We start from the raw sequence: 13934 nt of genomic DNA on the forward strand, positions 1-13934 counted from the left end.
CTGTGAAGTGCTGGGAAAAATGCAAAATGGATTCAGAATAGATGCACTGGGACAAAGACGCATTTCTAGGATGGATGGTCATAGAGACAGGAGGCAAAGGAAGTCCCAAGTCACCTCTTTCTCTTCCAGCCTGACAGTCTTCATCTAGTGCCGAATAGTCACCAGAGTCCAACAGGTAGCTAACTAGGGGGGCAGAAACATGTTTTTGTAGAGTCTCAGGGAAGGGTAGGTTCGGGATGAGAGAGAAGCTTAATAAAACTGGCACCAGGAGCAATAGGCCGTGAGGTGATTCATTTTAGCCTATGTCAGAACACCAGTCATTTCACCTCTTCTTCTTTGCTAGTACTTCCAACCTGGCTACTGTCTGCCCAGTTAAGGACTCCATTTCCCAGAGTCCCTTGCAGCTGAGTCTGGCCAATGGGATGTGAACGGAACGTGACCCTGAGTGAGGTATGCAAATTCCAGGTTGTCTTCAACTTGGAGATAAGTAGTGTGGTCTGGTCAGACTGGATGACATTTGAGGAGTGACAGAGCATCCACTTGGAAGGGGCCTGGGACCCTGAGTGGCACTGAGCGGCCCAGCCGGATGGTACAGCTCACTGTAGACTACTAGCTGAGAACTGAGCTCTTGTGTTTGACCTGTGGACTTCTGAGCAGAGGGCAGCTGCCTGGCTGGACCCTGTTTACCACACAAAGGTTTAGCTCCAAGGAACAGTCACAGGGCTGAGCAAGACTTACCGGCACGCCTGAGAGCTGCTGGTGCAACTAACACAGCTAGAAAAGGAAAGAGAGTCCAAAAAGACATCACGTGTATGGTTACTCTAATGTTCTTTCTGTAAAACCTGGGCCACATTGGGTCTCCCCTGTCTGGGTAACAATATATTTTTTTTTAAGAATAACCCTTTAAAAATATAAAACCCATTCCTTGCACGTGGGCCATACAAAACTAGGCCTCAGGAACAGTATGTCAATCTCCACTTTCAATTCACTCATGTGGCCTCCCGTCCTCAGTGAAGAAGCCTGTCCTTCAGGGCAGGCTCATGCCATTTCCCTCCCCTGTCTCTTGCTACCCACTCTAGCATGGCATTCAGTACACATCAGATCTGCACCTCCCCACCCTGCTGAGCTCAGTTTATGGAGAACATCCATCACCTCTAGTCGGGATTAATGAGTTTCCTATTGGGACAGGTGAAAATACCTGCAGCCTAGTCTTTGGTCTGCCACAAACTAGAAGAATCATATCAGGTAAATCACACTCTTCTGTCCCAGTTTTCTAATCTAAAAATAAGAGACTGAACAACATTGATTAACAAACTGCCTTTTAAAGAAAAAAGCCTATGAACTGAAGTTTTGTATCTTTGCAGTAAGTAATCCCATCATTACTTGCAAGCCTTGCCCTCAAAAAAAGCCAGGTAAAAATGCAAGTAATTAAAGTAAGTCAAAAGTAAAAAGAAAATAGCAAAACACCATGCAAGAAAATAAGAACATGAAACTATGTGTGGCAAAGCCTTTTATAATACCTTGAGTTAAATCTTTTATTAAACCCACTGGGAATGTCCTAGGAGAAGAGAATTCAAGACAATGGAGACTAACTACATTTTAAATATAAAAGTTCCTAAGATCATAAGATAAAACTATAAGATAAAACTATCAAGATAAAACTATCAAGTCAAAGCTAACTCATGGACCAGGTGAGGTGCCTGTAATCTCAATGGCCCAGGAGGCTGAGGCATGAGGATTGTAAGGTCAAAGCCAGCCTCAGCATCAGTGAGGCACTAAGCAACTCAGCGAGACTCTGTCTCTAAATAAAATACAAAATAGGTCTGGGGATGTGGCTCAAGGGTTGAGTGCTTCTGAGTTCAATCCCCCGTACCTCTCCTCAGCCTCCAAAAAAGCTAACCCATGTGGAAATTTATGAATATTATACAGAAAGATCTAATTAAAACTTGTTCATCAAAACCAGAAGAGAGATGTCTGAAATACCTCTAGGAAGAGGAGTTTTGCTCTACAAACTAAACACACAAACAATACCACAGGGTAAACATTCAAACAGGAAAGTACTTATTAAAAAGCACTTCTGCACGATGGTTGCTGATGGCTGCTGTTAATTATGAAGGAATTTTATCTTCATTATAGCAGGCCCAATGGGGTCTCCACTTATAATAGTTATTTATTAAAGCAAATCAAATTTTTCTTAATAAACAAAAACAGCAATTTAGTTTTGCCACTAATTTAAATTAATGAGCTAACTTACCAGAGCAACATTTTCCAAAGTATGTTTCATAGATTGCCTTTTCATACAGTGCCTCTACTCACTCAAAGACCTATGTCTTAAAGGCTGTGTCTCCAGCCCACAGTACTCTTGAGAGGCAGCAGAACCCGGTGGGAAGTCTTCTAGTCACATGGGGGCCTGCCCTTGAAGGGGATATTGGAACCATGGCCCCTCTTCATTCTCTCTTTTGTTTCCCAGGCATCAAAAGGTGCTCCTGCCAAGATGTGCTAACTTGTCATAGGTTCAAAAGCAATGGCAACAAAACCTCCAAAACTGTTAGCCAAAATAAACTTCTTCTTTTTAAGTTAATCATCTCAGATAGTTTGTTATAGTAACGTACCACTGACTAACACAGAAAGGATTCTAGTCAAATCAGGACAGCGGCTTGGAAGTGTGCACGGGAAAGCCTCTGAGAGGGAGGTCCCAGAGTACAAGGGCCTGCCATATGGAGTTTAACCCAGTCTCCCATGTGACCCTAGAGACCTTTCTGATTTCTTTTCTTCAAGGAAAATCTATCAAAATCTGATCTGGTTAATCCTCATGGTACCCTGATAGGGAAGCCCCATGGGAAAGTCCCAGGAACAATCCCACCCACCCACACTCTATTACCTGTTGGTCAAGGGATACATGGATCTTGGTGCCCGTTCTGCCACAGGGAAAGGGGAATCTGTTCAAAGTCCCCTAGGCTCAGAGATCACACCTGCTTGCTTTCAGTACTTCCAAAAAGGAATAAGGAGAAAGCTGCTCCCCAAGGTCTGAGTAAGAGAGCTGAGGCTGGAAGTCGGGATGGGCCCTTGAAAGAGGGAGGTGTTGTCCTCCTGCCCACACTTGGGATGGTGGCCTGGCAGGCCCATAGAGACAAGGTGAGAGTTGGCACTCGGGTCATCTGCCCCAGTGGCCACGGCAAAGGGCCAGCTGTGAAAAGGAGGAAGTCCTTCCTCCCATAGCGGTGGGAGCAGAGGGCATCCATCAGTTGCTTCTGGAAATACAAAGCTTCAAAAGCCCTTTGCCAGCTCCCATCTCTAGGAGCCCTGACCCTTGTCTCATTGCGATCGAAAGGAACTAACGTATGGTGTGGCCCAGGCGAGAGGAGGCAGCCCTGTTTCACCAGGCAATAAAGCTGCTGGCTCCAAGAACCCCCATAATGGAAACAGGCAAGACTCCAGGGAAGGACAAACTTCAGCCAGACCCAAACCCCCAGGGACCAGCGTCAGCCGTGACCACAACTCCCTGCATCGCGTGTTTGTAATAAAAGGTTTCTCCAATTTGATCTGGGGGCACAGTAGGGCTACACCCCCATCGGGTCTCCTCCTTATCCTGAGTAAACTTCTTCATGAGGAATTTTTTCAAAGCACATCAAAACCCGTTGAAAGTCTTACAAAAAAAATGCTAGGGGCTGGGGTTGTGGCTCAGTGGTAGAGTGCTCGCCTCGAACGTGTGAGGCCCTGGGTTCGATCCTCAGCACCACATTAAAATAAATAAAGGTACTGTGACGATCTACAACTAAAAAGATTTCTTTTTTTCTTCTTCTTCTTTTTTTTTTTTTTTTTTAGCAAAAGATGCTAAACCAAAATATTTTCAGAAATTCTGAAATTACATGGCTCCATGAAGTAGGCTGGATTTTGAGGAAGGTTTTGTGCCCTTCTTGAGTCTGGGATATAGACTTTTCTTATTCACTTTAACCACATCAAGAAATCCCCTAAGAGATTCCATTTTTCTCAGCGAGGAAAGTTACAAAAGAGAATGCGAAATGGGCTCGTTTTCTCAAGCAAAATGAAACACTTTTATGTTTTATTCATGCAAAGTGAAAGCCCCTTTCCTTTGCAGCATTACAAATTGAATTTGCTCTTGTGAATTGCTGTTAAAAAAAAAAAAGATTCAAAAGCAAAGGAAAGTTAAAAAAAAAAAAAAAGGAGAAGCAGGCATACAAAGGCCCTTCTTCTAGGGAATGATGAAAACTCGGGGATCCATGGGGAGAAACAGAAGCTTTCACTGGCAAACATGCTTTTTTATTTACTGCTTCATAAGCAATCCTGCCCAAGGGTCCCCACAACCACAGGAGCTTGCTGAGGTTCTGGCAACCTATGGAGAGCCCCGAGTGTACTACTAAAGCATGCTCATCTGCTAACCCTGAGGAGGAGGGGCTAAAACCAGGAGTGATCTGGCCCACATTTGAAAAATGAAACCGAGACAACGTTGCCTAATTTTCTCCAATTTCTTTGGGGCAAGTGGCTCTTCCCGTATTGTAGGACAACCGCACTCATCAGTGTCTGCAAAGCCTCTCACCCACTATCTCAAATCATCCACTGTCCTTGAAGCCTCCACAGTGTCTGATTCCTCCTCTACTCCCGGTGTCTCAGAAAGAAGTCATGTAATTAGCCGCATCTGCTAAGTGTATGTTGCTTTAAAAAATCAAGAGCAAACATTCATTAAGCATTTGCTGTGTCTCTATCACAGTGCCAATTATCACATACACACACTGGCACACACAAACATGTGTTGTGGTCCCTGTTAGGATCCTCATCTCTCAGATGAGAGAAAATGAGGCTCAGAGAGCTTGAATAATTCGGTCAACTTGAATTTGAATCATTCCCCCCCTTATGTGTGGAGCATCTGGACTCATTTTAAAGAGTTTGGAATGGGCTGGAAACATCATCAATAAAAGCCACACATAATATAACCTTAAAAATCGACACGCAAGCTGTGGGTATAGCTCAGTGGCAGAGCACTTGCCTGGCACGCTGGAGGCCTTGGTTCAAGCCCCAGCATAACAAGACGAAGACAAAACCCAAACAAAAAACCCAAACACACAGCCACACCTGGTTGTTTATATAATGATCTCTACCTTAAGAACAAAATTGGAGGGGGGGGGACGGGGTAGGAACCAGGAAAGGTTCAAGCATTTTCCATCCAGCGCCTTCTACCAAGGCTAACTGTTTTTGATGATGACCAAGTGCCACCAGATAGGTTCCTTGTAAAATGAATCAACTGATGTCAAGGCACCAACTCCAGTGCTACATTTCTGCCAAGGAAGTGAAGGGCAGGTGCAGGTGCGTCATCCATGCTGAAGCACCTGCCCCAGATGACAGCACTCACACTGACAAAAAGCTCCAAGAGGCACTAAGCCCCCGGGAAGGCTGACCCAGTCAGCAGTCGGAGAGTGACTTCAGTCCTTTCCTTGGTAGGCCATTCCTCACATCTGGTTCCAGCATGAATGTTCATTCTTTAACTGATGAATATTTAGTCATAACACTTCCTTTCTGGTTGAGGACTTGGAACTGGATCAGAGGATCATCAAACCCGCTAATGCCCAGCATTCACAGAGAAAGTACGTGATAAGACTTGGCAGACCTGGCCCCTTAGAGTACCAGATGACCTGATAAAAAGCCAGAATGCTCAGGAACAAAACCATCAGCCCAGGAGAGCCATCTCTGTCATCTGGGATTCCCCACCCACTTTTGCAATGCTGTCAAACATTTTCAACACAGCAACGATTTCAACAATACCTAATCATCCGTGCTTGTCCTGGACATGAGGAGATCCTCCATTACTTTGGAAACTGGCAACCATTGAATCATTTAAGAACTAAGGGCATTTAACGTCGCCCAATTACTTAACAGTGGTCTCCAAGTATGATGTCTATAATTCCACTAAAATCAGAAGGCCCTTGTATCTAGCCATCTTGGAGAACAGAAAATTCACGGCACAGCTGAGAAGCACTACGTGTAAATAGCTCACTTCCAGCATAGTTTCACAAAAAGGACCCATGCAATGCAATTTTGATATGACCAGACAGTTCAAGTGTTAAAGAAGTTCGGCCAACCCCAACCCCAAGCCATTCCTAATAATCATGATTCAATGATCAAAGGTTTGTGATCAAGCAAGCATTCCATGAAGGAGAAGCCAGTAGGAGTGCTTTGAAATGAAGACTCAAGTGAATGGAATAGAGTTGATTAGAGAACAATATAGAGAAGAGAAAAATTAAGAGATTCAGATCACAAGTTGAGTTGGGAACTTAGGAGGAGGAGGAGGAGGAGGAGGAGGAGGAGGAGGAGGAGTTGGAGGAGTTGGAGGAGTTGGAGGAGGAGTTGGAGGAGGGTGGTGGTTTTAGGGAGAAACATGCAGAACTTGAAGGCGGGAGCCACAGCTGATAAAAGGCTGAAGTACAGAAACCAGGAAGGGAAGAGGTTTGGAGGGTTTATGGGGTAGGGAAAAAGAGATGCGATGTCACTTGTCACATTTACAAACAGAGTTTACAGTCAATAAAGTTTCATATTCGGTGAAGTGTTTCGAAACCTTACTTCAGGGTTAAGCTAAAACAACTGGAAAGGGGACAAGGATGTGCCAGCGCAGGGACTCACCGGCCATTGTCGCGGCCCACGCCCCACACACGGATGCTCACGATGGGCTGTGAGTGCAGCACTGTGCGGTCCATGGGGTCGACCAGGCTGAGCATGTCATTCTCCAGTATCAGGTACATGTCTTTGCCCTGGGATTCAATGAGAAAATGCCTGTCATCTTTATGGGGGGCTCTGCTCTCCCATCATGTTCCTGGTGATCAAGGGCCACTTTCAAAAGAAGCCCTTGGGTCTAGAATTTGTTTTCTGAAGAGGGAAACAGTTTTCCCAGACTAAACTATTCATAAGTCTTTCCCAATCCCCCTTACATCCCCAATTTCTTTCTCCTTCCCCAAGTCCTGTGACATGTGTCCCCAGCTTGATTTCCAGTTGGCTTTTATTTTTAATTATTTCACTTGTGAATCTTTAAGAACATGGGCTAATGTGATATCCTGGAGAATCGTCTTTTTTGAACTATATGCCAATCAGACTCTAATCAACCCTCTCTCTCCATTTTTCTGGCCACACCCTCACAGGCATCCATCCACTTGAAGACCCTCCTTGACCCACAATCACATCTGTCTGTCTGCTACTTTCACACTATGACATGTCCACGTGATGTGCTGGCAAGCAGCAGGCATGGTCTGTGACACTTCTCAGTGCTGACAATAACTTCATGTCTATACGCCCATTGCCTGCATCTAGGATACTGTGCTGGGTGCTTGAGATGCACTGGATCATGAACTCTCTAAATTGCCCCATGAAGGCTGGTTTTACTATCTCCAACTAGCACTTGAGGAAACTCAGGCATACAGCCACCTGCTGGAGGTGATGCAGAACCTGAGACAGGTGCACGCCGAGATTGAGGGAGCACCTGGGTTTCTCATCGTAGTCACTCAGGTGGGTAAGCTTTGGTGTCATCTCCCCACACATTGGCTCTTATAGGACAGGAACACTAGACTTCTCAATTTCCAGTCCTCAGGCGTAATGTTAGGAATCATTAACCATCTGGTGTGCAGCTAAAGACCGTCTCTCTGAAGGATGCCCAGATTCTGCAGCGCTGGAATTAGAGAGGCCTCGCTGGGCAGGCAGGGAGGCTTCTTAGTGGGTGTTCAAATCCCAGAGTGAGATGGGTCAACTGCTCTTTGATAACATTTTTGACAATGATGTTTTTGATTTCTATCAAAAGTTTTCAAAGCGCATTCTGCTCTGATGTCCAGGGTGGCAGGAAGGTGTGTATCAATGCCTCTGCCAGTCAGTTAAGCTATGGCCAGGGTCTACAGCTGAGAGTCAGAATGATCTAAATTCTTCCTCAAAGAGCAGCGACCCCATTTACAGATGAAATCAGAAAACACATTTGGTGAGACTGATGAGGCCGAAGAAACGCTACAGAGCCTGGAACAGGTTCATCCCGTCTCAGACCCAGGGTACCTCCATGTTAATCACTCCATGTCGGTATAAACCACAACAACCTTCCTTCTACATCCTACCTAAGAACTGTTCTTTTGGAGGGACCATCTGTTGACTGAAGGAGAGAGAGGAGCAAGGTGGACCATTTAGGCCTGGTTATTTGGATGGTGAGTAGAAGAAAAAACAACGAGAAGATGTGAAAGTTAAGCACTGAAAATGTACACAGGTTTTTCCTGGATAGAGGAAAATTCTTTCTCTTCTCCTCTTCCTGCCAGGAATCTAAAATTCTGGCTGGCAAAACGGTGCAGGCCCATTTAAAGGCAGACAGACTTCACCAAAGGAAGCCTTGGGATCCCACCTTCCTCCTCCTAGGAGGAAGTGTGAGTGGAGCTGCAGACAGCCCAACCTGAAAGCAAACTGGCCACCAGTGTTCCCTGTACGTGGACTGAGCAGGGTACAGTCATGCAGCAAGGCTATCCTAGGGTACTTCTGCAATGCTGGTTCTGCAGCTCTCAGAACCACGGCAGGAATGAGGCTTTTTCCTGTTTTCATATGATTTTTATACAAATTTGGTGTTTTTACTTACTCCTTTCCTTTCTGAAATTTTCTCAACTAACATTTTGAAATGGAATGACTTTGTTCAAAGTGAGAAAGAATATACAGGTCACAATTCCACAACTGAGGCAAGATGTGGATCTCCATACTGTAAATAAAGAAGACGGTGCTAACAAAGGACATGCAGTCTAATTTCACAGCGGAGACATCAACCTTCTTGCACCTCTAGGTGGGGGTCACATCCCCCCTTAGATATTTTGAGAAAGCCCTGGGTCTTTTCCCCAGAAAACTATTCTTAATATACTAGCACACTCATTTCATATCCAAAATCTAGAAGGTTTCTGGGCCCCCAGAGTTCATCCATGGATCTTTGAGGATTTGATGATTTCCAGGGGGATTCTATCATTTAGCCACTGAGAAATGCTCTCTCCCAGGGCCCTAGTCTTATTGGGACACAGTAGTGCTAAGACTAAGCCACGTGGGTATACCATGCCAACTGCACCCACCTTCAAGGACAAACAACCCTGACAAACACCTCAGAGCCACTCAATATCGTACCTCACGGATCCCTGGACTTCGTGAATGTTATTCTCAGGGGCTGCTTACCTCTCCCCAAATGCCAACTGTATCTCGGATGTCATTTTTGCAGTAAGAGAGCTGCCTGATGCAGTTGTTGACAGCAACGCTGCTTTTACCAGGGGCGAGGTCCTCCTCTGCCATCTCTACCCATCCCAGAGAGCGCACAGCGAAACACTGGAAGACAAAATCGGAGGGCAGGAAATGATTCACTCGCCCTGCTCAATCTGTATCAATTTATACTAAAATCCTTGGGCTACCCACAAGGTGTGCTTGATGACTTTTCATTACCTTATTATATTCAGTCATCTAGTTCACTTAGCAAACCCTTTAAAGTGTAGGGATGATCTTGCCTAACTTGCATAGTGTGTTCAGATATTTTTTCTTAGAATAGATTATTAAAAGTACAATTATAGGGCTAATGGGTACAAAAATTTCCATGCTCTATGATCTATTTAAATCAGATTTTTTTTTGTTTGTTTAACAGTAAGAAACACAACCTCGTGAGATCTGTTATTGTTAAGCACACAGGAAAAGAAGAGAGAATGAATTAAACACGTGAGGCACTCGTTTCTAATAATGAAGCACAATGTTTAATGCTCAGGGAAGAAAATGGGGAAAAATGTACTTTCATGGCAACAAGTCATCTGAGGTCTGACAGCATTTACTATTAGCACCAAACCCAGAAATGCTTGAAGGGCATATGCTGTTGTGAGACGGCACAAATCCTATCACACTTATAATCCTGTACAATTAGGTACAAATCCTGCACACTCTTCCAGTGGTATTTTGAGATCACATTCCTGTCTTCCTTCTTAAAGTTCTGGTATGCATTTTTTCCCTTTAAGTTAAAAGGCATTGTGTGTGTGTGTGTGTGTGTGTGTGTATTTTTTAAAAATGTTTAGTTATACCTGGACACAATACCTTCATTTTACTTATTTATTTTTATGTGGTGCTGAGGATTGAACCTAGTACCTTACACATGCTAAGCAAGCTCTTAACCAATGAACTACAGGCCTAGCCCAGACATTATATGCTTATTTTAACAAATGAACATCCCAATGAAAATTCACAGGATATTTGAGGGCAATGTGGCTGCGGTATCTGCTGTGTTTTGGGTCACCAAGGTTGCTGTCCTGCTGGATGGTCTGAGCTGTGGTCCCTCATCCCTGCCTGAATCCCAAGATCCCTCTGAGCTGCGCGTCAGTTGAAGAGAACCTTCCCAGGACAGAAGGGGCAGAGAAGCAGCCACATGCTTCCTTGGAAGCCAACAGACTGGCTCTTGAAGAGCAACTTGGAAAGTTTCTAAAGTGAACTTCAAAACAAAATGAAGAAATGCAGCCTTCTGTCCTAACCTGACAACACTGCGTCCAGTTCAGTCTTGTCCATCCCAGACACCTTAACCAGACGGGGCACCTCTTTCCCAAGCTGCTAGTCATACTTTCTCTGCAGGAGAAGCCCACCAAAAGGCCAAGGACAAATATCAATGACACAAAGAAGCTTAAAAACAGTTAATGGGCACATGTGGCTCAAGAACAGAGACAGCCTGGAGTTGTCTCAGCTTTGCTTTATAGATACTGAGAACTTGGCCAACTCATTCACTAAGTACCAGCTTTTTGTTTTTGTATTTGTAAAAATGAGAATACTTATAGTAATAGATCCTTCACAAGGTTTTTGTGAAGAGAAAATAATACAGAGAACTTAGCACAAAGAAAACACTCAATGATCACTTGTTAAATGAATGAGCAAATAAATACAGGGCCATATAAATCTTACCTGGAGTCATCTGAGGTGAAAAATGAAAGGGGCAGTATATCTGTAATCAAGGTGACCATCTCACTGTTCCCCCGTGATAGATAATTTTGTCGAAATAATAAGCATAATTAAGAGTATCCCCCCCTTTTTATTGTAAAAGCATTCTAGGTTGGACAAAAAAACTAACAAATTAATGCTCAATTTTGTCAAAATTATAGATTAGACTCTGGTGTGGACATGAGGCGTGGACATGAGGCCTGGATAGGAGCACAGTGATTCACTCAAGAAATGGGGTTCAAGATTGACTGAAGATGCTCTCAGCAGACATCTTAGTGATCCTGCCAGGGGTCTCTATGACACCAGTATTACTGTGGGGTGCTCACAAATCCTCAGAGCCAGATGCCAGGAACACATTTTTTCATGTATCTGCCTCTTACACAACCTCCAACCTGTAGATACTCAAAAGAATGAACAATAAAGAAGGTAAAAGAATACTGGCTGCCCTCTGCCCCTTGGGTGGAAGAGCACATGGATTTCCACCTAAACAACCTCAGTAAAACCCAAGAGTGTCTTTCGTGGTTAAGAAACATGAATTACCCTACCCACCACAGAAAGTTCCAGAATGAAGTTTTGTCAGGCTGATAAAAAGGAAACCAAAGCCCCAACTAAACCATTCTTATATAATGAATTTATTTAAAATCAGTTCCTTTGAACAATCCTGTAGTGTTTGAATTTAGTTTCTCAACTGAAAAGTGCCACCACTATTCCATGTGGCCAAACTCAGGGAGGAAACTGGTGCCCAGGGAATACTGAGCTCCTCCAGGGAAGCCAGCATGGCTTCCTCCCTAAGAGCAGATGGGCTAAGGGTTGCTGGCACTGTTTGGTGCTGCCCCCGAGTGGACAGGAAGGTTTATAACCACCAACACCTTCCCTTCAACTGAGGAGACACTTTGGGTAATCATCTCTAGGAACAAACACCCATTTTAAGGTATGGAAAGAGAGGGAAAATACTTAATCAAATGAAGTCACCTATCTTCCAAAATACTTTTCTTAGATTTTTTGATAACAAAAAATTCTTCATATGCACTTTGTTTGTTCATTCCTCAACAGCTCTTAACCAAAAAGACACTAGTTATTATTCATGTTTAAGGGATCAGAGTCATGGTTGAATTTGCAGGGGCACCGCTGTTGGCCTAAGCTTCCTTCTTTCCCCTTGTTCTCTCTTGTCCCCACTGCAATCAAGTTGTCATATTTTATCTGGAACATTCATCCAATTTGCAACTTCTATCTCTGCAAGTCCTATGTTAAGAGAGAAATGCCCAGAGAGAGTCTCTCCCTAATACACATGAAATGGAGTAGAACACAGTGCAAAGCCTTGGTTTCTACAGCCACACAGTCCTGGGTTTGAATTCCTCTATTTTAATCAGGGGAAGTTCAGCTATCAAGACTCTAGGTTTACTTAGAGATGCCAGAAGATTCCAAGGAAATGAAGATGGTGAGTAGCTGGCAAATTGTGGGAACTCTAGCAAAGTTCACTTTCTTGTCTTCTCGTTGGGTCAAGAAGACTATCACTTCAACCCTTAGTTTTCCCTAGAATCTTTCATTTCTCCTTAACCTGGCTGAATTTCTAGGTCTCTGGCCTTTTCTTTCCCTTGAACTTTGACAGAGATAAGCAAGATGACAGTAATGATGGCAGAAAACTGGGGACCTCACTCATGGAGCTAGAGAAGATAGGGCATGGGCCTTGCCTCTAGCCAGGGGAGCTGCATTCATGCCCAGAATCAAAGAAGATGGTGGCTAATGTCTATTAATGTGGCACATTTGGTGCCCAGAGCACAGTCAGTGCTCTGTAACTGTAGAGAGAGATTGACACAGAGGTAAATGGCACCTGAATTGGAGGCAAATTATAGATACTTGGAAGAAGTTTTTGGGTTCAGAGAGGGGGTTATGCAGGTTTCTGAAGGAGATGATATTGAGCTCAGTCATGTAAGATGAACGGATCCATTCATTCATTCATAAGCATTTAGGGTACTGACTATACCTAGCAAAAGAGACTCATCAGTGAACCCAACAAACCAAACACTCTGTTCTGAGCTGTATTTCAAAAATCTGCAAGGACATATTCATTTGACTGCCACACCAAAGGTTCCACAGCCCCACCACTGGGGACCAAGATATATGAGGTATGACCATATGGGGGGAGGCGGGGAGGACCAGTGAGCCCTGTGTGTTAGGGCTCAGGTTTCTAAGCCACTGACCTTGGGATTAAATTTCAGGTCAGCCACTTATTATAACTTATCAAACAAGTTACTTGGTTTTGGCAAGCCTCAGTTTCCTCATCTGTTAAAATGAGGGTGACAGTATGGACCTCCATGGGGACTGGTGTGATGGAATGGGATGACTTCTGTTAAGCAGTGTGCCCAGGGCCTGCCTGGCCCAAGGAGAGGGGCTGAGAAAAGGAGGCTGTTATTTTCTCAAAGTATTGAAATCAATGTTATATCAAAGTATAGTTATTTTCTCAGAGAATTGTGTCAGGGTTGGAGAAGACTGCCGAGGGCCAGTTGCACCAATCCTGTTTCACTAAGGACACACCTTCAAGGGGAAGGGGAAGGGGAGATTCTGGGCCTGGTGAAAAGGTGGGGTGCGCTGTCCTCTGACGGGCAGGCTCCATCTCATCAACTGAATTCAGGGGTTTTCAAATCATGGGAGTTTCATGGGTGGGTTTCAGGAAGTTCTAAATCCCTAAAAATATACCCAGAATTGTGTGTGTGTGCACCTGTTAGGGAAAGAGGGTCCAAAGCTTTCACCAGTTTTCCAAAGGCTACAAGACTACGATGTACTTTAAAAGAATTCCAAAGAGGTTCAATGCAGAGTGCTCACTGATCAAGATGTCAGCCGAAGCACGTGTATTGGGAGTAGAAAAAGTTCACTAGCTGGCATCAGGGTTTTTTTCCTGGCACACGGTTGAGGAAAATGGTTAAATGGCTCTGTGTAAGAAGTGACCAGGAATTTAGGGGTCAACAGAAGAA

At 44.2% G+C, this 13934-nt stretch overlaps 1 protein-coding gene across 17 annotated transcripts in view; it reads right to left on the reverse strand.

Annotated features, from left to right (window-relative positions):
• Positions 1 to 13934, reverse strand: part of Apbb2 (amyloid beta precursor protein binding family B member 2) — a 388124-nt gene that overhangs the window by 56145 nt on the left and 318045 nt on the right. For all 17 annotated transcript variants that reach the window (XM_078021224.1, XM_078021225.1, XM_040292516.2 and 14 more), the window contains 2 exons: positions 9181 to 9327; positions 6634 to 6761 (listed from right to left, as the gene is read on the reverse strand). In XM_078021224.1, the coding sequence (XP_077877350.1) occupies positions 6634 to 6761; positions 9181 to 9327 (275 nt within the window). The remainder of the gene's footprint in view (positions 1 to 6633; positions 6762 to 9180; positions 9328 to 13934) is intronic.

Source organism: Ictidomys tridecemlineatus, chromosome 9 (assembly GCF_052094955.1).
Source record: "Ictidomys tridecemlineatus isolate mIctTri1 chromosome 9, mIctTri1.hap1, whole genome shotgun sequence".
NCBI lineage: Eukaryota > Metazoa > Chordata > Mammalia > Rodentia > Sciuridae > Ictidomys > Ictidomys tridecemlineatus.